General features: G+C 40.1%; 3 protein-coding genes across 6 annotated transcripts in view; 1 reads left to right on the top strand and 2 right to left on the bottom strand.

Annotated features, from left to right (window-relative positions):
* LOC119558236 (flotillin-2) overlaps positions 1-24,961 on the top strand; it is a 104,360-nt gene that overhangs the window by 26,435 nt on the left and 52,964 nt on the right. The window lies entirely within an intron of this gene.
* On the bottom strand, positions 223-8,542 carry LOC119558226 (glucose dehydrogenase [FAD, quinone]). The gene is made up of 2 exons (XM_037871544.1): positions 8,407-8,542; positions 223-3,724 (listed from the first exon to the last, which is right to left on the bottom strand). Exon 2 carries the CDS (start codon positions 3,187-3,189, stop codon positions 1,099-1,101), a length of 2,091 nt encoding a protein of 696 aa, XP_037727472.1. The 5' UTR covers positions 3,190-3,724; positions 8,407-8,542; the 3' UTR covers positions 223-1,098.
* On the bottom strand, positions 13,638-22,536 carry LOC119558239 (glucose dehydrogenase [FAD, quinone]-like). Of its 2 annotated transcripts, XM_037871563.1 has the most exons (4): positions 22,407-22,536; positions 16,199-17,094; positions 16,059-16,095; positions 13,638-15,512 (listed from the first exon to the last, which is right to left on the bottom strand). In XM_037871563.1, the coding sequence occupies exons 1-4, from the start codon at positions 22,407-22,409 to the stop codon at positions 13,788-13,790; spliced, it is 2,661 nt and encodes an 886-aa protein (XP_037727491.1). In that variant the 5' UTR covers positions 22,410-22,536; the 3' UTR covers positions 13,638-13,787. The 2 variants fall into 2 exon arrangements, with proteins under 2 accessions (XP_037727491.1, XP_037727490.1); XM_037871562.1 differs by lacking the exons at positions 13,638-15,512; positions 16,059-16,095; positions 22,407-22,536 and adding an exon at positions 18,943-18,990 and having other exon boundaries at positions 16,103-17,094.

Below are 24,961 nucleotides of genomic sequence, written 5' to 3'. Positions count from 1 at the left end.
CACCCAAAATCCCCCTGAATACGCCCATGCCTCGAATTAAATTTAGCTACCAAATACACCTAACCACGCGATGAGTCATTTCTCATGCTTTTTATTTCGACCAAAACCAATTTGCTTACCTCATTTCCGTTGCCTGCTTTTTGGCTGTCAGCAAATAACTACCGTTTCGCCTTTAATGTCTATGCAAATTTAATTTATTAAATAGAATGTCATTTAAATAATGCGTATATGGGAGTTTCCTAAAAATAGTCAAACAATATTAAATTATCTACCCCTAGCTTATCATAAATAATATATAAACAAAAAAAAAAGAAAGAAGACAACAATTACTTAATATATCTAGGAATACAGCATAGTTGAGGCTAAGCATTTAATCTATGACTCGATTTCTGGATTACGTCTTGCAATGGATCGTTGTGTAGGGTTTTTGAGGACGTCAAGCGATGAGATTCAGTGGGGAGTACGAGTTTCGAAACCTCTCCTTTGTTAAGTCCGTTATTATACCTCGACTTTTCTGGACTTCAAGTTTAAGAACAATTTTTTTAATGAAGATTTAATCATTGTCTTAATAAAAGACAGATTTAAACCAACAACAGTTTGAAATATAAAGTTTGAGTTCGTTAAGTCTCAGGCGTAAACCTTTTATAAAGAGCTGCTTTTAATGGCTTCATAAAGTAGAGGCAATAGATTATATTTGCCTACAGCTTCTGGTTCAATAGTGGGATTTTGTAATCATTTTTATGGGCCTTACAAAGTGTCTTCCTAATGCAATTAACTTTAGTAGCTTGTAGAAAAGTTGTGTACTTTTTTGTAGATATTTTTTGGTGGATCCCATGATTAAGATAGACTCATGGTTAATAAAAGATAGCTTCTGGTTCCAGTGGAGAATTTTCTGTGAGTTCCTAAGCTTTTCAATCACATTCTGGCTTTAGTTGAGTTCTCTTTCAACCTTGTCAACAATTTACTTTAGCAATGGCAAACATTTTGTGTTGTTTCTCGTTGTGGACACTTTGGGAGTGTTTAAAGCTAACCGAGCCCTGAGCACAAAATCTGGAGCTGACTGGAGCCCTTCTGTTTATATAACCCATCTTGGGGTCACTAACTATCCGCATAGTTGAGTGTGAAGTTGCTGCTGTCGATGTTGCTGATGTTGCTGATGTTGCTGCTGTTGCCAAAGATGCTCTCGATGTTGCTGCTGTTGCCGGCGATATTGCTGCTGTCGCTTTGAGTGATATTGCTGGCGGGCAGAGTGATGATGCCTTGAATGCTGCTACCAGCTGGCTCCGCATCTCTTGCTACATGGGTTTGCCGCTTGACCTTATACTCGGGATTCGTAAGCCAGTCCTCCTTGATGAGATCGGCGCCCTTTTCCGCTATCATGATCACCGGTGCATTGGTGTTGCCGCTGCTAATCGTTGGCATAATGCTGGCATCAATCACCCTCAATCCCCGGACACCATAGACCCGCAGGCGGGGATCCACCACCGCTTCGGGATCCCAGGCGGGTCCCATTTTGGCGGTGCCACATGGATGATAGATGGTCATCGAAATGGTCCTCACGTGGCACTCCAGATAGGCATCGGACAGGAACTTGTGCTGTTTGCAGTTCGGCAATGGTTTCCGCCACAGCCTCGAGCCGAACTGCTTGAAAACCTGGGCCTCGGCCACTCGCAGCGCTATCTTGGCACCTTCCACCAGGGTTTTGGCATCCAGCGGATCGTCAAAGTAGTTGGCATTGATTAGGGGATAGTGAAAGGGATTCGCCGATCGCAGCTTCACGGAACCCCGCGATCTGGGTCTCAGGAGCAGCGGCATTATCGTCCAACTGTCCTTGTTGGCTATGGGATGGTACACCTCCTGGTACACCGATTCCTTGAGGCCCAGCACCTTCTTCACCCGAGCTCCATTGTCGGAATTAATGGAGGCCGGTGCCATGTGGAACTGAATGTCCGGCCAGTCGAGACTGCGATTCGAGTAGGGTGTGTGGACGAAGGCCAGACCCTCGACTCCGCCCAAAGTGGTCATGGGTCCTCGTTCGCGCAGCACATACTGAAAGGTCACGGCCGTGGGATTGAAGCGATCCTGAACAATTGCCACGGGCTTGTCCACCAAAAAGGTGAGTCCGCCCATTCCCACGTGATCCTGCATGTTCTCACCCACGGGCAGATCCTGCAAGACTCGTATGCCATGCTTTTCGAGATGTTTTCGTGGTCCCAGGCCGGAAAGCATCATCAGTTGCGGCGTATTGATGGCCCCTGCCGATAGGATCACCTCCCTCCTGGCTGCTATCCTATAGACCTTGCCGTGTTTCACAAACTCCACGGCCTTGGCCCTCATCGTTCCGGGTTCGATGATAATGCGGGTCACATGAGAGTTCATCGAGAGATGGAAGTTCTTGCGCGAACGTATGGGTCGCAGGAAGGCCTTGGCCGTGGAGCACCTCGAGCCTCGGCGAATGGTTCCCTGGGCGATCATAAAGCCCGCCTGTTGGGCTCCATTTATATCACGATTCTCATAGCCCATCTGAGTTCCGGCCTCCACGAAGGCGGCGACCAGCGGGGAGTGCCAGGGCGATTCTTGGACCGTCAGCAGTCCTCCACGACTATGATACTTGTTGTTGGCCAAATAGGGATTGCGATTGTCCTCGGACTTCTTGAAATACCGCAGCACATGATCGTAGTCCCAGCCAGTATTTCCCAGCGAGGCCCAGTGATCGTAATCGTTGCGATTGCCTCGCACATAGAGCATATAGTTGAGCACCGAACTGCCGCCCAGGACACGACCCCTGGGCCAATTGCATCGATTGTTCTGCATGCCCAGACAGGCCTTCGTCGAGGGCTCCGTCTTGTAGCCCCAGTCCAATTTGCTCAGCTGCAAATAGGCCGCCAGCGATGGCACATCCGAGATCTCGTTTTCATCGGGACCGGCTTCTATCAGCAGTACTTTCCATTTTCGCACCTCGCTCAATCGATTGGCCACCACAGCGCCCGCCGAACCACTGCCCACCACAATGAAGTCGTACTCGGGAAAGAGATTCAGTTGGTCCAGGGGCCTCGATTCGGGGTCCACGGCATCGTAGCGATAGTATGTGATGGCGGCCAGCATCAGGGGAATGAGCCAGAGCCCCGTGGTCACCACACCGAATGTGGACTTGATCACAGTGGTTATGAAGAGGAGGTTTAGCACCATCTTGAGGCAGGGGTTTGTTCTGTAGTGCTGGGTGTGATTATACCCTGATTGCGATGGGTGTTTACTTTCTTGTCCCTTGTTTCTTCGGTCTAGTTTTGTGTACTCTTTCTTCTGCTCACTTCTCTAAGGTCTAGCGTTTCTTTCTTTTGTGCATGGCGGGGCCCTGATAGTGCCCGATTTTTACTAGGCTTTGCTTGCTTTCAAGGCCGCTTTGCTTGAGTGCTTTGTGCCACTGTGCTTTGTGCTTTCCTTTTTGATTATTTGTAGGAGGTTCTTGTTGGGATGTTTACCATTTATTATGGGGTTTTGGAAACTGGAATTACTCTCTGATTGTCTAGATATATGTCGATCCTTTGCTTTTCGTATACTTTTGATTTCTCACAACTCCACTGTAGATAATCCGTTTATAGCTTATTTAGTAAATTGTTTTTTCTGCTTCTTAGCTCCTTCTTGTAGATAATATAGTAATGGAACTTCTGATATTTCTGTTCTCTGTCAATCCTTTTGTGCTTTCCTTGTGCTCTTCGTAAGCCAACTGAAAAATACAAAAAGTATATGAGAAATGATATATAGTTTTTGAATTTAAGATCGAACTTAAATTCTAAAAAAATAAGCGTTTAATTATGAAAGAAAAGTTCTAACATTAAAGACAGAATACTCGTATACCTTAAGACAGTTCAATTATTTCACTTTATACAGTTCTTATAAGAAAGAGCTCATATCTATTAGATTCTTTTAGATCTAATGTTGCGAGACTTTAACAGTTAGCAACTTCCTAACATAATCCACCCAATTTTTCTATGCTTAAGCAACCATAAACTGCTATTATCGTTTACATAACTTCTTGCATGTTCTGATTGTTGAAAATCTAAAAGCATTAACCAATTTCGATCTGATTTGCCTAACTGCCTTTTCGAATGCATTCGGTTGCAACAGGTGTTTGTATTGCACTAATCCCAGACACCCCCCCCCATTACCACTCCAACCATACGTATTTCCCGACCAATTTTGGATGGTAACACTGCGACGACGACCTTGACGATATTGCGGCCAATAGGGACAAAAAGGGGGGATTGTTAGCGGCTTTTCATTTCATGGTTTATAATGTGAGCCACGTAAATGCAACCATCTTTCATTTGTTTGTCTTTCAAATTCGTGGGCCGTTTTTTCGGTTGGATTACAACAATACTCGCGCTTTTGCTGTACTACGATCCACTGACGTAACCGGTGGACCTATGGTTTTTTTTTTTTAACTTTGTATTTTTGGATTTTTGGGGTATTCGTAATTGGCGTGCTCGATTGGGCAAAGACATACGAAATGGGTTTCGTTTCATTTCGATTGTATTGCGAGCATTTCTTGAATACGAGCTGGGCTGAGCTGAGCTGAGCTGAGCTGGGGGTTCAAGCCCAGATCGAAACTCAATAGTTTTGGCTATATTTGGCCGAGGGAGCTGTTCGCACATGGTTGTTGTGGTATCCACAGTTGTTGTTGAGTTGTTATCGAGCGGGTGTTGAAATATCCAACGGCATTTAGCGCCTGTCTATCCAGTTTACAAATAAGAGAGGGGTTTTTTTCAACTAGAGGGTGGATTGCACCTCGTTTTTTTTTAGGAGTGGTGGGTGAGAAACTTACAATTTACATACCATGTATAATGAGTGTGAGATATACATGGAAAGGCAGACAGGTGAAGGGATGCCCGGGGGTCCCGACAAAAAATAAAAGTGACAGGTGGTGGCGAAAGACTGGGAAGTACTGACCATTTCTTTCAAATGATTAACGATACCTTGCTCATTGTTAAAAAAAAATCGATTTTCTTCGCTTACAAATTCATTAACTTTTTCATATTTCAAATTAAGTTATTATCCCCCTGTAAAGAGCCCTAATTAAAACGATAAATAATAGTAATCAATAGTAACTAATAGGGTTACTGGGTTATACAAATTATTCTCAACTGCCTTTTAAATTATTTCAGAAAGAACCATATTAAATAGGTATATTACTAGGTGTTCTTAAAGGTAAAAACTTTTGACAATAAGTTTTTCCGTCACTGACATTATCTTTAGTGCCTTGTAAAATGTGTTAGGAAACTGCCACTACTTTTTTATTACAAAAGGTTGACATTAATTTCGTGGACCAGTTTTTATCACTTAAAAGACATTTATAGCTGGTTTAACCATGGTAATATGGCTCTTTTCAAATGTAGGTGTGTTCTTTTGGGTTTAAGATAATTTTCCATTTTTCTGTGTGATAAATAACTCTCTGTTCGTTTGTGTTGAAACCCGGCCACTCTGACATAATCAATTTCAATGTCGATTTCTTATCACTTCAATTGCTAGCCGCGAAACCCGCTCTTTCGGTGGCCAAGTGAAAGGCCAGTTGGGTGAGACTGGGCCAACCACAAAAAACAGGTGGCTATCAAAGCGAACCTTTCCTGCCGCAGATGCAGATACGGATTCGGGTTCAGATTCGGATTCGGTATCTCCATCCGAAAAGTGGATGCTGCAGGCCCATTTCTTCGACGGTGATTTTCTGCTTTTCTTAGGGTTCGTTTTTTGTGATTTGTTTTGTGCGAAAAACCTCCGCGGGGCAGCAGTAACAAAAATTGTTGTAAAAATGTCGAAAAAAGTTGCACGAAATTGGGTCAGCAGCGACAGCAAACGAGTTTACTTAGCGGCTCCGGGACCAGGTAAACCTGTTGGCCCGGCCCGGAGTGTTCATCCCCCCCCCAAACCATCCTCCTGCTGCATTGACATGCGTCATTACTGTGGAGAAAAACAGTGTTGTTTTTAGGCCCGAGCCAAAAATTAACAGCAACAGCTCTTTGCAAAACAATAGTTTTCGAAAAATAAAGAAGAATCGATTTAGCTATAATTCTAAAATTATAATACAGTTGAACAAATTATGTTATATGGGAATAAACATTATAGGATATTGTATATTTTGAATTTTTGGCAAATGAAATAAAAGTTAGATTTCATAAACTGTTAAAAATTAAAAATTTTATAATTGTAAAAATGTGTATGATGATACCCATATTATTATTGAAATATTTATATTATTTTAAATACCAAATTGTAATATTATTTTAGTTATAACGGACAATACTTAAGATTGTCAAGTACAACATTTAATTATGGCACTTGATTACATATATCTATATCCTATTTCTTAAATATTTGAATATTTTTGTATGCCAAAATTTTCTGACGTGAAACATGTTATTGAAAAAGCCATTAACTAATATTTTGAACTCAGCTGTCTCCAGATAGTTGTGAATATAATGGCTTTGATGCAAGCCAATTAAACTTCCTGTCCAGCTGAAGGCCATGATCACTGATCACTGATCACTTCCCCGGCTTCAAGTTTTTATTTGCTTTGCTACTCTTGGCACCCACGCATCCAACCACTTTATCACGATGATTGAGACAATTAAAGTGATTTGCTTGCCGATTTTCTGCGCTAATTTAGTGTAAACAAACGCAGACATCAGTCAGTCACCCAGTCACTCACTCGGCGACTCGGTTATTTGGCCACTCGACATCGCTATGAAGTCGTTGGGTTCACTATTACAATGTCAGTCGGTGTCATTTGGTGTCAGTCACCTTGGCCAGCAGGTGGCAAAGTCATTTGCCGGCTGGATTCTTCAGATTTGGCCAAAGACATGGCATGGCATTGTGTCAATGACTCGATTTGGCCCAAAGCAACATCCCCATTCCCGCCTAACAGTATTCAAATGGTGCAATTAATTAATTATAGTACTCATGGCTAAGTAAAGTGTTTTAATAGCCTAGCGGCAAATTTCATTTAGCTGCAACAACACCCAGGGAAATGCTTGCCACCAACTGCAGCTGCACAGAGAAAAAGTGCATGTTATATTCAAATTTTCTGTGATATTTCGGTTGTAAATTATTAAACATACCTCTAGTGGGTATGTTTATTATATCGGAAATAAAATATAGACAATCTGTATTGCAACCTATTATAATAAAATGTATCCTGGTTTATATCAGTGTATTTATTTGTGGATAGTTGCTTGTTATTGGTGCGTGCCAAATGTTAATTAAAACTATGCACTGCCGATTAAGCCAACAAATCGAATAAAATAGATATATTTACGACTTTCAGTGGATTGCCTAAAAACTTCCATTTCATAAAATGTTGCTGTATAATTGCTATAAAAGATAAAGTACACTGAAGATTTTGAAATTCTATTGCTTAAGCGAATTCTTTCCAAACTATTAATATTTTTTATGTGTTTCAGTGAAACTTTAAATATTTTTATAATTAAAAAAAAGGTTGATTTTTAATAATAACTATGTACTTGTTTATTTTTGATAAAGTTTTTATAAGTTTACAATGTATTATCTCTCAGGCATTTTAGTGAATGGCCAACAAAATAGTATCCTGCATATAATATACTTTTGCAAATAGCTTTAGTGAGTTTTAATGACTGTTTATAATTAAGTAGTTACGAAAAACCTCCTTTTAAAAACCTCCTTTAAACTTAATGCGTGCTGGCAAAACACATTAGTGTAAGACTTGAGGCCCCCAATACAATGTTGCTGTTGTTATCGGAGATGTTGCTGCTGTGCATTGTTGTTGCTGCTGTGCGCTGGAGTTATGCGAAATGGGGCGTGGCCGACGTCTCCCTACGCCTCATTTCTTTTTCAATGTAAATGCAAATTTCTTTTATGTCTACACGAGAGCATAATGCTCATAGAGAAACAATTGTTGTTGTTGCTGCAGATGTTGCTGCCAGTTGATGCCGCAAAGACAAATCTTTCTATTGTCTTTGGCGTTGCAAAAAAAAAAAAGAAGAAAGAAGAAAGAAAGAGTTACAGCAGCAACAGTAACAACAGCAACAGCAACAATAGCAACAGCAACATCATCACAATGACAATCCCCCAACAACAGCCGTTAGTGTTGCTGCTGTGCCTGCAACATATAGCCTACTTATCAAAGCCCCTCTTTCTTTATGGCTAATGTTTTTTGTACTTCTTTTTTATTTGTTATCTCGAACGTATTTCATAGTTTTCATAGTGGGGTTGTTTTGGTTTGTACGTTTTGTGGGTGGATTGTGCAAATGAAAAAAGCAAAAACTATGCACTTGAGTGCACTTTATTTCGAACTCTTGGTACTATTTATTTTTTTTTAGCCGGCAACAGGTGTTATTTTGAAATTACAACCTCTCGATTCACTTCACTTTACTGGCTTACTTGCAATTCTTAGCCCACGTAGCCTGGCACTTTTGGCACATCGATCACAAAAACGCCGTCACGGGATCCTTTGGATGTGTTTAAAAAAAAAGAAACAAATCGGATATTTAATGGATATCGGGGCTTTGAACCGCTGTCTGCGTCTGCGCGGCTGCGTTGCACGAAGTCAACTGAACGATCCGTTTGCCGCGAAATTCCGAATAGCCAAAGCCGAGACCAACAACAGCAACACACAGCTGTTGCATATTACACTAGTTAACAAAATAACATGTTGAAAATGCTCCAAGAACGATGATGGTAGGTCCTGGTAGAGTTGGACCCCTAGATTCCAAAAATAAAGTTAACATTATTTTAGGGATACGTTTTTTTTTAATTTTTAAAATAAATTTATTTTAGTATCTCTGAGTTTTTAAGTTCATCTCATGTTGCACTTAACCAATTTAGGTGATATATGTAGGATTTTTTTAAACTATAATGTCACTCTTTAACTTTGCCAAATAAACGAATAGGCTACATTGAGTATGTTGTGAACTACAACTCAGCAAATAATGAAAATGTTTAATTTTTTTTTTAAATTTTTACGATATCAACAGACGTTTTACAGTCAAAGCTTGAAAATATATTTGACTTTTTTTTAAGATCTAGGGTCGAACTCTACCAGAAACTATCATAATCTTTCTTGGGGCATTTTGGCTGTAAACTAGTGTTATTCGCACATCAAACAAGTTGGATGGCCAACAAGTTCGAAGCTCTGATAACGGTATGGAGACGAAGATGCGGTCATTAAGCCAACAAAAGCAGAAGGTCAAATCACAGGGGGAAGGAGGAAGAGAGGTGCGCTGGTAATTGGGTCTAAACGACCGAATTAATTGGGTTACCTATTTCAAATATGATCGATAGATTGAAGTTTTGAAGCAAAAATTAGAGATATTACAATGAAACTTTAAAGGTACATACATTTTTTTTAATTCGATAGAAATTTTAAAATTCAATAGATTTCCTTAACAATACAAATGAAAAGTAGGGAAGGGACTGATTTAAGATTCTTTGTCCAAAGTTGCTATGTCTTTATACCCGTTACTCGTATAGCCATCTACATGCCAAAAAGTATTGAAATCGGACCAGTCATTCAAAAGGTATAACCAAATAATAATCAATATTTTGCAATTCAATCGAGATTGCACACTAGGGGCGCTGTAGGCTAGTTGGCGATATATGCTAGGTGCCGCTAGGTGGCTCTATAGGCTAGGTATGTTCGTAAAAAAAGCAGAGTTGCTTTAAACGCATCTCCATCCCTCTCAAACTTCCTTGAGTTGAGTAACGAGTATCGAATAGTCGATAACATCGACTATGGCGTTTTCTCTTGTTTCTAACCAAGTATGCAATTAATTTGTCATACGGCCTTTAGAATGTACTTTAATTAGTTAACTAATCCTAAAATATATGACTTTTTATTGACTACTTTAGTAACAATAACCATTTAACTAATGAGCTTAAAAAATGTGGCTAAAGACTTCCGCCCATTAAGACCCATTATAAAGGATATGTCCATTCCTTGGGAGACGTTGTGTAACTGGAGGTTCTCTCCGCTTGAATGACCGCATTCCTCAAATGCCAAACTCACCAGAAAAGTGCCTGCCTCATGCGAAAAATGTCAAATGAAGTTATTAGCCCATAAACTTGGCTGAGAAAAATCTGTGTGTTTTGGTTTTGTTTTTGCTGCGCCCGCGAGAAATCTCTTTGGCAATTGGCTAGCTCAACCTGGCTGGCTGTGTTTTGTCAACGGGTATAATTTATGTAATCATGAGCCAAAATAGCAACAAAAAAAAGAAACAGCACAGCTACGGTAAATAGCAACAACATGATTTAGGTAAGCTGTTGAAATATTTCACTGCTGTCTCTTTCCCATTTCGCTTCGTTTCTCGGCTCGCCGTTTTTGTGTGTTGGGTGTTAAAGTGCAATTAGTGCCCTGGGAAGAGGGATCTGTGTGTATATTATATATAAAGAGGGGCCTTGGGCCAGGAGGTGGAGCCATTGAGATAAGCTTGTCGAAAAGGGAATGTGGCGATTTTAAATAACAACGCCCCTTAAAAAAATGCAACTCATAGAAGAAAGGTTACAATTTGCAGACCCGCTCTCGAATGCCCTTGCAAAGTCGCGCTCTAAAGGGATATGGGTTCATAACCACGAGGAACTGATGGAAGATCAATTTTATATCCTTAAAAAATGTTATTTGGAAGTTATGAATATATTTGATCTATTTTCTTAAACAGCCAAGAAAAATTAAGACATTTTAAAGAATTATTTTGAAATCTTTATAAAGGAGTCTACTTTTAATTTTAATGATCACCTTATGTTGAATGGTTAACATTCAATCCCATTTTGACATATTTTCAATGCAATGCTTTTATTGCATATCATGATCATATATCATATCATAACGTATACCCTTTTCCAGGGTATCTTGTAACTTTCGCTCAGCCCAAAAACTCCTTAAAGTCAATTTGATCTGTTTTTCTTTTTCGGATTCCAAGAGGGGGTGTGCATTTTAAGTGCACCATCTGGCGAAAGGCTCTCCACCGAATAAGAGCTCGAATTAAAAGGGCAACAAGTGGCTTTAGCGTTGGATTAAAGCTCGTTAGCTGCTTGGATATTTTGGCTTTGATTTGGATTTTGATTGCCTACGTGAGGCGCGGCACCTAACACCTTGCCCCATCTATGACATAAGCGGCGGGTCTAATATTTTTTTGACAATGCTCCTCCATACTCCCCCTGCTCGCCCTGCCTTTTTCTATCCTCTCTCCTCTTTCCAGTTTGCAATTGAAATTATATGCCTTGAACGATTTCGGGTTCGGATCGGTACGGATTTTTGTTCGGTTTGGTTTGCTTTTGGTTTCGGTTTTGGGTTGGCTTCGTTGCAATTGCAACTTGGACGGCCGACTGAGGCACGGCATAATTGTCCGAAATTAAACAGAGATTATTCAATCCCTCCTGCAACTCCCCAAGAAAAAACCAAAAATCGAAAAAAAATCCCAACCAGTCTTGGATCTGTTTTCTTCTTTCGTTTTCTTGTGCGATATGTCGCGTGTGTTCGACATCACGTATCTCTGTTTGCACTATGGGGCTAAAGAGGATGACGATTACGATGTGGGAGAGTAGACCATATAGACGAAGATGTTGGGGAAAAGGGGGGAAAAAGGTATTCAACCGAATGCAAATTCCTCTTGACATGTATTATGATTAATTTCGATTCAATGCATACACGCACTGATGAGATACACATCATGATTACCAATGAGTTCCGCAAATGATTCACTTTATTTGATTTTTTTTAGGTTAATACTTAGCTGAGGTGATGTTTGGTCATATATTTTATAAGCTTTATGAGGAGTAAAAACTATTTGGGTAAATTTTAGGTAGGTTAAGCATATTTAATCAAATATTGCAAGTGATTCAATTGAATTACCTACTCTTTCATCTATCGATAATTCTATTTTCCTTATCGATTGGTCTATAATATATATCGATAAAATATCTACTTATGAATACTTTTTATTATTTTAAAGTGTTTTAAAATGAATAACACTCATCTTCAGGCAGTAATACATTTTGTTGAATATTTTTCAAATTGTATCTCCAACTGAATCTCCCATCTATCTTTAATCCCCGCCCCCACACTATGTGCATTTCCTATCTTACCTCATCTACCAGCTCATTTTCAAGGGGCCTCATCGATCGAACTCTCGGCGGTTTAATGACCCAATTTCTGTGTGACCGACGCACCGTTTCACTGACCACAGACACAGATATTCACCTCACGTCCCCCGATCTTTGCTGGCCCCCGATATATTATAGTGTGTCATCATCCCAGGTTCCCCTGCCCGCTCTTCTTCACCACAACTTTGGCATAACACTTTCCATTCGTATGCGGTCGCTATGACTTGTCGTTTCGTTAAAATCAAATCAAATATTTGCCCGAGCTTTGTTTGCATTTATTTATTAGTTATTTCCCACTGTATACGGTTTAGCAGACCCCCAAAAGGGCCTTATATAAGAAGTCTGGGCATCGCCTTGGGTGGTTTATAGACTCGGTTTCTTTGCACTTTGTTGGTCTTTGTTATTATTATTATTTTTGCAATACTATCGCAGAGGGGGGAGGGCTTCTCTGGAAGTAGCATGCGAAATTCGCAATTGTCCGGCTTTTCGCTTGCAGCCGATAATTGTCGACAGGCCATTGCCCAAACTTTCAACTGACACCTACGAAATAAAACGTGCCGAATGCTATGTGGTCAACACAAATTTGGATAACCTTGGCACACTTGAACGCTGGAGAGCGAAACTGTTTTTTGTGGATCGCAACACGGAAGCCTGACTATTAAGCCACGCCCACGGGCCGAAAAATAAAAACGAAATATGAGGGCGGGGGAACACGGAAACCATCAGCATATCATAAATGCAGAGTTTATACCACTTCAAGGGGCTTTCGCGGGGGATTTTTTTGATTATACTGGCAATTTTTGACATTTGGCTTTGGGAAAGCGGAAGAGTGGGCAGCCCAGAAAGCTGGTCAAAAGGGGCGGATTCAAAATAACGCCCAGCACTTAAGGCAAATCGAAAAATTAAATTGAAATTATGCATTTCGTGACTTCACTTTCTCCGGGGTTTCCGTCATAGCTAACTCTTACCAAGGGTTTGTGTACGTGCTAAGTGTATTTATCTATGTATCTATCAATCTCTTTTTTTATTTAAATATAAATATTTCGATCTTTATGTGGAAAAAAAATATGTTTTGTTGCACATAATTTTTTATTTAGCTTTGTTGTCCTCCTATTTGGTTTGAACACTAGCTAAAATGATGATAAAAAATTATTCCATACCCAAAAAGAGTGAAATAAAGCCCAATTATCTTGTAATATTACATGTAAATTGGAGAATCCTTTGTGTAAAACGGGTTTTACCATGTAAATAGCACGTATTTGACATGAAAACAAGTAGCCGACGTGTAAAACCAAATATAAATACTTAAAATTGGTGTTAAAAAGCTATTAAAAACAACATCTTTAAAAAGAACACCCCAAATTTGTTATTTTTAATTTTTTTAAGATCCATTATGTTGCAATACATCAATATATAATCAGATAAACAAAATAAAACACCTTGAAAATTGTTTCATAAATACATAAATATTTAATAAAATGCTTGATAAAATAACAAAAAAAAACTGTGGGAATTCGTACACCTAACTTAACAGAATAACTAAGAATAAATTTAGCGACAAACGAAACGAGGAAATCGATAAACAAAAACACATAGCGATACTATTACATCAGTTAATCCACATTTGACTAGTTGAAACATAAATTAGCGATAGAAATTCTAAACTAAGATGCAGTGATCGGCCGCCTGGCGCCCCAATCCTCCTTGATCAAATCGGAGGCCTTTTCGCCGATGGCGATGACCGGGGCATTGGGATTCCCATTGACGATCGTTGGCATAATGCTGGCATCGACCACCCGAACTCCGGACACCCCGTAGACCCGGAGTCGGGGATCCACGACGGCCGTAACATCCCAGCTGGGACCCATGCGGCAGGTGCCGGCGGGATGATAGATCGTGAAGGTGAACTCCTTGATGCAACAGGCCCAGTACTCATTCGACTGGAATGGCAGGTGCCTGCAGCCCGGCAAAGGTATATTGTGCAGCCGGGAGCCAAATCGCTGAAATGCCTGGGTATTCGAGACATTTATAGCCAACTTAATGCCCTCGACCAGCACATCGATGTCCTCCTGGTGGGCAAAGTAATTCGGTATGATCTTGGGCTGCTGTTGCGGATTTCTCGAGTTCAGGCGCACCCAACCGGTGCTCTTGGGTCTCAGAAGCAGTGGCAATATCGACCAGGTTTCACTGTGCTGCAGTGGCTTGTATACTGTATTATAGAAGCCATCGCGCAGATTCAGTATCTTGCGAATCTGTTCGCCGCCATCGGAGTTAATCGAACTGGGGCAAAAATGGAACTGCACATCCGGCCAGTCCACCGAGGGATCTTGGTACTTGGTGTTCAGGAAGGCCACACCCTCCACACCCGAGAATGTCATGGGACCACGTTCCCGTAGAATGTACTCCATGGAAACAGGGATGGTCTGGAACCTACTGCGGGTGACGGTCAGCGGGGCATCCACCACAAAGGTGAGACCACCCAGACCCACGTGATCCTGCATGTTGTTGCCCACGGGCAGATCGGATATTACGGGGATATTGTGTTCCTGCAGATGCTCGGCTGGTCCAATGCCCGAAAGCATTAGTAATTTGGGGGTATTTAGGGCTCCGGCACTTGCAATCACCTCCCGCCGCACGAAAACCAGGTTCTTGCGACCACCCCTCATGTACTCCACCCCAATGGCCCGCTTATCCTTATCGAACAGGATCCTGGTGGCCTCCGCATGGAGCAGGACATCGAAGTTCTGACGCTGGCGCACCGGGCGGATGAAGGCCTTGCCCGTAGAGCATCTGGCGCCCCGTCGAATGGTGCTCTGTGTCAGCATGAAGCCCGTCTGTTGGGCGCCATTAATGTCGCGATTCTCGTAGCCCATCTCCATGCCCGCCTGCAGGAAGGCTATCGAGAGGGGGGTTCGCCAGGGAGCCTCCTGGACCGTCAGATAGCCGCCCGTCTCATGGTACGGCGTCTTGGCCAAGTACGGATTGCGAACATCCTCCGATTTCAGGAAGTACTTGAGCATGCTATCGTAATCCCAGCCCGGGTTGCCCAACGAGGCCCAGTGGTTGTAATCGTTCTTAGAGCCACGCACATAGACCATCGCATTCAGAACAGAACTGCCGCCAAGGACTTTTCCCCTCGGCCAGAAGCACCGATCGCCCTTCATCGCCTGACAATACTGGCGGGTGGACGACGGCGTTGTCTGGTACTTCCAGTCCAACTCCGTCAGCTGCAGATAGCCCGCCAAGGCTGGCACATCCGAGATCTCCGTCTCATCGCCGCCGGCCTCCAGGAGGAGTACCGTCCAGTTGCGCACCTCGCTCAGGCGATTGGCCACCACAGCTCCAGCGGATCCGCCGCCAATCACCACAAAATCATACTGACGTCGTATCTGAAAAACAGGGATAGTCAGTTAGCACTAGTGGGGATAGTTGGGATAACTTTATTACTACAAAATATGTTAAACGACCCTGGTAATGATAAGACATCGGATTATATTCACAACAGTATTCCTAACATTCAAACATTTCCTCAAAATCCAATGTTTACCTTTCGATTTTGCTTATAATCCAATGTCTATTAATAATGTATTATTAGTTTGTTATCTAATTAGGGTTAAATTTATCACTTATAACGATGAGTTTGAGCTACCATAAATATAAATGTTATGGGAATGCATGTTTAACAAAATGATAAAGATTTCTTTGAAACTAATGCGATGTATTTTGGGTGATTAACGGGTCATTAGTGCTACTGAAATGTAAATGAATAATTATGATATTATCATATTAATATGAAAGTTAGGTTGAGGTAACATGTCGTCAGGGTAATGATTGTGATTGACAAGATAGGAAAAGTGCATATTAGTGCTATTTTTATATTATTATCACATTTTTAGAGTAATCAAAATCAGATATGTAGGATGGTTACAACTTACAACGGTTGGCTCCTGGACCTTGTTCTCGGGATCGACGCTTTGATAGCGATAGAAATTCATGCCGATCGCCAGCAGCGGGATCATGCCAAGCAAAGACGTCATTGTGCCAAACGCCATGTTTCAGTAATTGTCAAATCCACGGATCCTCCTGGCAGTGTTTGCCCGCTCCGGTTGCTCCTGATCCTGCTCCTCCTGGTCCGGATCCTGATCCTCCCACTCCTCCCCCGGATGTCGATGACCTCCTTCCCGGTCCGTAACAATGGGCCGGAGCACTCGATGAAAGGCCGGCGGCTGAGGAGGCAGTGGTGTTGGTGTTGGAACTGGAGTTCCCCGTAATACTCGACTCTCCGCTGGCCAAGATCTTGGGTGTATAGTTGCGTATGCCACCTGGACGAGCGGATTTGAAGTGCGCCCGTGCCCGCTCGTCCTCCTCCAAGATGTCCAGATAGGACTTGATGTACAGGTGGTGGCTCAGGTAGTGCTTCTGCTTGTCCAGCGATCGATTGGACTTGCTGGAGACCAGGGAACTGGGACAACCCCGGCTGGAGCTGCTGCTGCTGCGACTGCTGCTGGCACTGCTGCTGACCGCCGATATGGAGGATATGGAGCTGCAGTGGCACGACGAGTTGTAGATCCCGCTGTCGGAACTCTGGGAGCTGCTCCTCTGGAGATTTAGCTTGGCGTAGTGCGAATCGGTGTCCGATTGACTTGTGCCCGCTCCACTGCCTGGAATTTTACTTCTCTCGTAGGTTTGTTTCCCAAAATTGTACTTGTGACGCAATCGATAGTTCTGGTTGTTAGTGTTATTCGTGTTATTGGTGGTGCTGTAGTCGTTGGTGGTGGAGGAGCTGGTGGACAGGTGGCTGGTGGGCGTGTAGATTGGCTGGTTGGTGGTGCTAATGCCGCTGAAGCTTTTGCGCTGCGGCTGTCGCTTGTGGTGGGGTGTTTGCTGTTGGTGCTGCTGGTGTTGTTGGTGTGGCTGATTTTGCTGTTGCGATATCTCTTGGCCCATATTTTGACAGAAATATGAACAGAACTGGAATGGGAAAAACAGAACAAATTATTAGGTATATATAAGAAATATATTTAAAGATTTATTATTTATTTCGCTGGTTAGATATACATGGATTAATGTCTTAAATGATTTAACTGATCAAAATAACCACCCTCTGTATTTTGTGTGGATTGAGCTGCTAAAAAAAACGTAGGAAATCCAAGGATTTCATGTCCATCTACCGCGATTTTTATTTACTTTAAATATGAAAATAAAATATTAAAAGGAATTATAAGTTTTTAGCTAAAAAATTATTTCAAAGTAAAATCAAAGCTTAAAATATTTAAATAAACTATTAATGTTAAGTTAGCGTTTATAGTTCATTTAAATATTTTGAGCTTTGATTTTACATTGAAATAATTTTTTTAGTGGCGTAAAATATTTAAAGTAAACATGACTAACATCATATCTAATATTTTCTAATTAATCTGATCTAATATTTTATATTTTCTGATTCTAATCAAAATTATTCATGCATTTTATTATGCTTTGTATTGAATACTATGTTTTTATATTTAATTCAAATATTTAATGCGAAATGTTTAATACAATATGCAGATATGTATCTTAACTATTCCATTTTATTTAATAGTATTTTAATCTGTTTATTTTACACTTTTATATCAAGACTTTTTAATTGAATTGGGTATTATATAACATGAACTTCATAAAAAATGACATTTTAAATACTCATTTGGCTGCAATCCAAATTGCAAACACAAATCGACCAAAATCGATTGATTGACAAATGAGACTGGAAACCGATTAAATCAAACGACCGCATTTACGACTCATAGATCGTTATTTCGGTTAAGTCTGCAACATCTCAGTATTTCCCAGCCCAATCCATTGATGGGGCAACCAGCTCTCGACCATTTCCAGATAACGACAATCGAAGCGTGGGAGCGGCGCTATCATTTCATACATATATGGATGATACTGATGAGCATTGTAGTGGCTTTTTTTGGTTTGTTGTTAACATGATTGCCATTGTTGCATGACTGGGCAAACAAAAAAGTAAGAAAAAAAAAACTGGCTCGAAAATCAGCAACATGCAAGCATTTTTTGTGTGGCGGAAGGCAACACATATATACAGATATCCAAAAGCCTGCAGTTTGGCAATCGTTGTGCCAACAGATGGCGCTGTCACACGCGCAGCCAAACAAAAGACTTAGGCAACGAACTTGTTTACACTTTTCGCAAGCAACGAAAAACTGCGAAGATAAAATGTTATCAAATCGCATAGAAATTAAATTAAAAGAGTATAAAAATTCAAATGATGTCAGCTGCATAACATTAGCCGGTCATTTCTTTCCTTTTCTCATTTGTATGGATAGGTATATATTATTTTGTCTCTTCACGGCTGTATGTTTCTTTATATTTTCTTTCCCTCGCTGGCTAGTTTTTCAAGTTCAATGCCGTTTGGCAGGCGGAAAAAGCGATGGCAGAAAAAATCCTCGACCGGTGTGTCTCTCGAGAGTCTCGAATGTCTCAATGTCTTGGCTTGTAAAATGCAATTTCGTTATTTTGTTTGTCCATTGGCGGCATTGGGGTTTAATTGCCGTCCAGCTCCTGTTGTTGTTTTTCTGTGGTTTTTCCAGTTTTTCCCCCGCGCTCTCGATTCAAAGCGATCGCAGTGAAAGCCAAGCGACATCGGGCTTCCTACATACGCTACTCGTATTTCATGTAATCACTTTGTATGTAATATTTATTTTATTTTTCCCTTTTTGTCTTTTATTTTATTTATTTGTTTTTTAATTTTTTTTTTGGGGGTACCTCTGTCACAACACTGGAAAATAATAGTATTTGGAACTGCTCTCGATTAATTACCCGCACCGAAAATAGTTGTCTATTTTTAGCCGCGCAAAATGCTGTTAACTTAATTGAGATATATGTGTATATAAGTATTTTTTCCTGGCAATTTCGCTTCAGCGATTTGAACGTCTCGACGGCTGCCATGTAACTAACTAACAAAAATAGAAAATAGAAATTCAGAAAACAAACATCATCAGCGCTAGCCGCTGAAATTAGGTCCGAAATGCGAGAAATTCATTCACTCAAATCCCCGTTAAAGGCAGACGCAACACTAGTCGCTAATTTATGCAACGCCCTTGGGCGGAGTGACAAAGGAAAACCCTCCGAGATACTTTTTTTCTATGCTTGACGCAATACTGGGCCAGGTTTTCTTGGGCATTTTTACATCACACTGATGTCGATTCATCCGTTCATTTCGTTGGTTCGGTCGTCATTATGCAATTCACACATTGTTAGCAACTGGCCGTAGTTTCTGGCTCAGTTTTTATTATTATTTTTTTTTTATATCTTGTTGAGGCAGTTGAGGCCCTGCCAATTATGATTTGACAGCTTTTAATTATGGCCAGACTTTATGCCCCATAATTGATGACATTTTCACGGATTTCTGTTGGCTCGTTTGTTTTTTCTGGCTGCCCTGCCCTTTGTGGGTCGCATCGCACATAAATCCAGTCCGAAAGTGTTGGTAATTTCAGCTACTTTACTTCAGCTGAACGCTTTCTCGACAATCGGCTGAGTCATGGTACCGTGACACATTAAAGAAGCTCAACTTGGCTAGCAAACACAACAAAAAACCTAAAAAAGTAGAAAACCATAGACAAGACATGGCGCATTTCCGTACTTCGTGTGCTGCAGTTGCAGTTGCCGGGCGACACCTGAAAATTAAATAATTACTACGTGTACCTTGTTTAAATCTATTATATTTTGGGGTCTGTAGGCCATGAAAGGCGTATACAATGACCGTTTAAAAAATGGTACTTTTATGTCTTCCACTTTAAAAACATCAACTTAATTTGTATTTCACAAGAACTTCTTTAATATTCTTTTTTTTTATTTATTGCACATGTATTTTAGATTTCTTAAGTATCATACATATCTTAATCACTACTTCAAAAAGCATGCTTGTAATTCACCTAATAAGTTTTAGTTCAAGTGAACCACATTATATTTTAAATACACATACCATTGTTCAGTTTTTAATTGTCTTAGCTCGTGAAAATCTCCAAATATATTTTAGAGTAACCAAAAAAGCTTGTAGTTATATTAAAATAAAAATTAAAGAGCAAAGTGAAAAATTCTTATGAAATTTGAAGATAAGGATACCTTCCTTATGCCTTATACAGTATACTAAGCAAGATCTTCTACAATAATAAACATTCGATTGTTGATCAAGAACTCATATTCCTTTGCATAGGGGGTACCCTTTCGCTGCCTTTATGATAGGGTACCCTAGGGTATTCCCCGTTCGTTACGACTGCCCCATTTTCGCCGCTCTTTCTCCCACTTGACCATCCGAACCATATGGTTATATAGCACTATGGCGGCGCTTTCTTGCCGGCCTGCTTGGGGCTTTTAATTGCCCGCCTCGTATGCATATGCAGTGCCAGTGGCTATACACGCGTTCCAAGATTGCCTCTTTATGGCCCCGACGTGCACAAATTGATAATAATTCGCACAGAGGTGTGAGGCGGTGGATCGCCGCATCGGTCGGTGGAGTAATGCCACCGAATCGGCGGTAGAAAGTGTGAATAGACCACTGGCAAATAAACAATCTTGGCCGCAAGGCGTGGCCGGCAGGAGGCTTACATAAGAATGTCTGGCCCACCGACTTCGCCTCCTTTATTTAAAATATTTATTTTTACGCCCTCTTCGAAATTGAAGTTGTTACATAAAATAAAAGTGAAAATGACCGCAAGTACGATTATTGTGTTGTATGAATGCAAATAGGTGTTAATGTACGAGCTAATGGTTATTTGTGCGTCTATTAGGCAGTATTTATACAGGTTGTAAAAGTTGATCTCTTATTTATTTGGTATACTTAGTATGATGAATGTAAAATAAATGACAAAATATATTTTTGATTTTACTTAGTGATGCTTACATTTAGAATACTGTATGCCAAACTCTAATATAAATAGATACTTTTGTTAGTTTTCGAAATATATTAGCTAGTCAGAAAATAATTTATATGTTCTGTTTTAGTAAATATAAAGATACTTCAATATAAATATATCATTTTGTTGGTTGTTGAAATATATTAACTAGTCAGAAAATAATTTATATCCATATCTATTATAACTCTTACATATCAAAAAATCTCAAAATATCTTCAAATGTAAACAAATATTTGACAATGTGCAATACAAGCTTCAGAAGCATCATACATTTTAAAGCACAATCCCAGAGATAAATATTTATTTACACTTGCCTCCGGTTTTTGTTGTTATTTGTGTGGCCCCTGCTCTGGTTCCAGTAGCTGTTGTTATACAGTTGTTGTTGTAGATTATTTATTTTTTATAATTATTTTTTTTTGCGGTGTGGCGGCTTCAAACTGAACGCGACTGCCTGCCACTTTCCTTTGTCTCACTCACGATTACCATGACTGCTGTTGCCGTCTTTCATCTCGAAACGGCAACAGAAAATGACAAAAAAAATTGAACAAAAAAAAAATAAGGGACAAAGTACGAATGATTGCACTGTAATTTCTTCAAGTGAAAATTGTCAACGGCGTTTTCGTTTCACTACCGATATTTTAAGCATATATTTAGTATATATTTCGCCGCTCACTGCGAAACGCACGCCACGAGCTCGACTTATTCAATGAGCAATTCGCTTTTCGGCTTGGCTTTTGGCCACATTGGACGAAGACGGCCAAGATGATGAAGAAGCAGCTTTTCGGACGGCCTTCGAAAGCTTTTCACTCGCCACACCAACAATGATAACTACAAAATCCGTATAGTCCAAATCGAAACACAAACAAAGTCTGAGCTTCGAGCCCACAGAGAGAGTGAAGAAAGAGGGAGAAATATCCGTAAGCCAAGCTTACAAAATGGTTACACCGGAAGAAAATTGTTAAAAAAGTTAATACAGCTTAGACCGTCAAATCCTAGACCTTATATCTGGTAATACTTATAACTGAGAATTTAGTAAAAGTTAAGAAGGTTAGAAGATTTTTATTTCGTTTTTTTTTTTATAAGTTTCCATCTTGTTCGTTTTTAAAAAAACAAAAATTGTTTTTGGTTGTTTGTTCAAAGGTTTTTTTTTTGAGTGTGTCACCCTACAGAGAAGTGGAATATGCCCTTAAAGATTATTTTATTTCTTAATTCAATTAAATAAAAACATTTGTTTTATGCCTCTTTTTTTAGTTGTAGAAATACATAATAATTGAAAAATGTTTTATCCATTTTTAAAACCATTTTTTCAAACCATTTTTTAAGAATTTTAATATATTGGTTTTTAAAAATGTTGTTACAGTGTCTTACCATGACTGCACTTTCGATTTCGTTTCCATTTCTTGGGGCTTCGGTTGACTTCGGGTCTTGTCATTGAGCTACGTGCTCCATTCAACGTTTGTTACCACCTCGCGAATGCAAGAGCTTTTCGGGATTTCGTAGAAAAGGACGGGAATACCGATCGGAAAGAGATGGCCAGTCATTGGGGGAGAAAGAGAAGTAATGCAGCAGGTTTGGAGGCTTTCTTTGGCAGAGCCAAAATTGCTCGCAGCGATCATCGCCAGCGATTTACAAGTCTGGCAATCGACCCACCGTTTTATTATTCATGATTCCCAATCCAAAAGTTTAGCGTTTAACAGGGGCCAATAGCAACAAGGCCATAAAGATCGGCTGCCAGATGGAGATTTCCGGTTTGTTTACTCGTACTCCATTCAATTTGGCAATCGATGCAATCGAAGGGTAAAAGTGCTCGATACTGAAATCGTTAAGAGCACTCGTGGCTGGGCACACATCAAAGTATTGCGATACTGTCAACAATCTAAAGGGGTCAAATATAATGAAGATTGCAGTCTTGAAATCACGATTTTATTTTAAGAGTTTGAGTTTTTGGCGGTTTTTGAATTTTTTTTTTTATGAATTAAATTTGATTTGATTGATTTAATTTAATGTACATTTATCATTAAGAATTTTAGAGACCATTTTTAATAATATTATAAAACTAACAAAAATACAAATATTTTGGAACCGCTATACACTTGGACTTTTTTGGTTTTGTGCCAGAAAGCCTTTAATAAATTAGCCAATTTTTTTAATCATCTTGCAATTTATTTATTTTTTTTGGGTGTCCCGCCTAGCCACTGGAAAAACCACAGCCTACTCGAAATAAATCCATTCACATTCGCTCCATTCATTAGGCGAGTCAAAGAGTTGAACAACTCTGTGAACCCTGCGATCTCAGTGGGCATTAGCAGGTGCAATTGCCCCCCATTGAACTCTGCATATGCAAAAAAGCAGGGACGGAGGCCGAAATGAATGCGAGGGGAGAGGAGAACGACTTCGCTGGCAGAGCGGCGCAGCTTGTTGTTCCGCTGTGATCGCAAATATATTTCTGCGTGTTGCCGGCTTCCGACAACCAGGCCAAAAGTTAAAAAAGTAAAGTTAAAAAGCCGACTTTGAGCTTGACATTGCACTGGGAAAAATTAGTTGAAATGGGGAAAATTAAAAAATATTATTAAACTTTGCACTGAGATAAGGAAGTTATAACAAAATAGGGTCAAAACATTTTAAAAAGTTTAAGTAAATCAGAATTGTATGATGCAATTTATTTTTCAAAAATTGTTTTATAAATACCAGTGAATTTTCAAATGTTTTCATTGTAATTTTGTAATTTATTGTTGAAGTTTAAAAAAATATTAAATCTGCAATCCTTATACCAAGGAATTAAGGATATATATTTTTCATTTGAATGTAATATACATATTTATCAATGTATATTCGATAATTTAAGATTATTTTGTTAAAACTTCTATACTCCACTGAGAAATATCAGAAATTCAGTATAGAAATCTTCATACCGGCTTTATGTAAATCCAAACTTAACACAGGTTTTCTCTAAGTGTCCCATTGGGTGGGGGCAAAAGTGGAGAGGTTTGAAATGGAGCAGCTGGGGCAGGAGCTGATGGCGAGGGGATCTGCGGGGGCTGAGAAGCCCCCGGTTACGGGCAACTTTCATTTTCGTTCAGATGACTGCAAAATTTTGGACGGTCATTGCTTCGCAGCATAAATATTTATGCGTTGCACTTGAGAGCGCTGGAATTGGAATCGGGATTGGGATTGGAATCGGCCTTAAAGTTGGGCCCCAACCGCTGCACATGGAGATGGAATCTAGCCATGTGGGCATGTGGCTCAGATTTATGGCCGTCTTCCGCGACCCAAGTGCAAAAAGTGGTAATGAACAAATGAACAAAAAAAATGGGGGATATCAGTGGCAAAAAGCACAGCCTGCTGCAATTAGCCAAGCACACACCACCTTGATTTGTAGTGCATTTTGTTAACAAATTATTGGAGCCGGCCAAAATGCATTATTCAATTGGGAATTATTTATTATCCCTCTACGCACCGTTAACTACTGCTATGGCTTGCCTTTAATGTTTTTACTTAATTGCAATTATCATCGGCTGTAACCGAAATCGTAAATGCAATTGTAAAATTGCAATTAATTCGCCAAAGGGAGATCATCGGAATTTGGCATTCGCATTAACGCACCTTACCGCATCGAATTGCTCAGATCCACTGGAATACATCCGATGTGGGAAATGAGGAACTGCCGTGGTTATCGGAAATGCATAACATTTCCTTACACATTTTTGAGGACTGAAATATTTGGAATAATGTCTTACATAAAACCAAGCAAAATTCGATTCTGAAGGGGAACTTATATTTAAAATACGATATCTTTTTTAAAAAGTAATCCTATAATTTGTATTTTTCAGTTATATTCCAAAATGTATTATAGTCCATCCGATAACGCTTTTAAATACATATCACGACTTGAAATTAAAAAAAAATAAGATTGGAGAATAATG

Source organism: Drosophila subpulchrella, chromosome X, assembly GCF_014743375.2.
Source record: "Drosophila subpulchrella strain 33 F10 #4 breed RU33 chromosome X, RU_Dsub_v1.1 Primary Assembly, whole genome shotgun sequence".
Classification (NCBI taxonomy): domain Eukaryota; kingdom Metazoa; phylum Arthropoda; class Insecta; order Diptera; family Drosophilidae; genus Drosophila; species Drosophila subpulchrella.
The sequence above is the reverse complement of the archived record's forward strand: the minus strand, read 5'-3'. Positions and strand labels throughout refer to the sequence as shown.

Excerpts from the sequence above, each read along its gene's own strand:
- LOC119558226 (XM_037871544.1), bottom strand. The coding sequence starts at position 3,189 with ATGGTGCTAAACCTCCTCTTCATAACCACTGTGATCAAGTCCACATTC.
- LOC119558239 (XM_037871563.1), bottom strand. Across the intron at positions 16,096-16,198 it reads AAACACTGCCAGGAGGATCC|CGTCGATCCCGAGAACAAGG; the intron begins GTGGATTTGACA and ends TCGCTATCAAAG. Across the intron at positions 15,513-16,058 it reads AGGTCCAGGAGCCAACCGTT|ATACGACGTCAGTATGATTT; the intron begins GTAAGTTGTAAC and ends CCTGTTTTTCAG.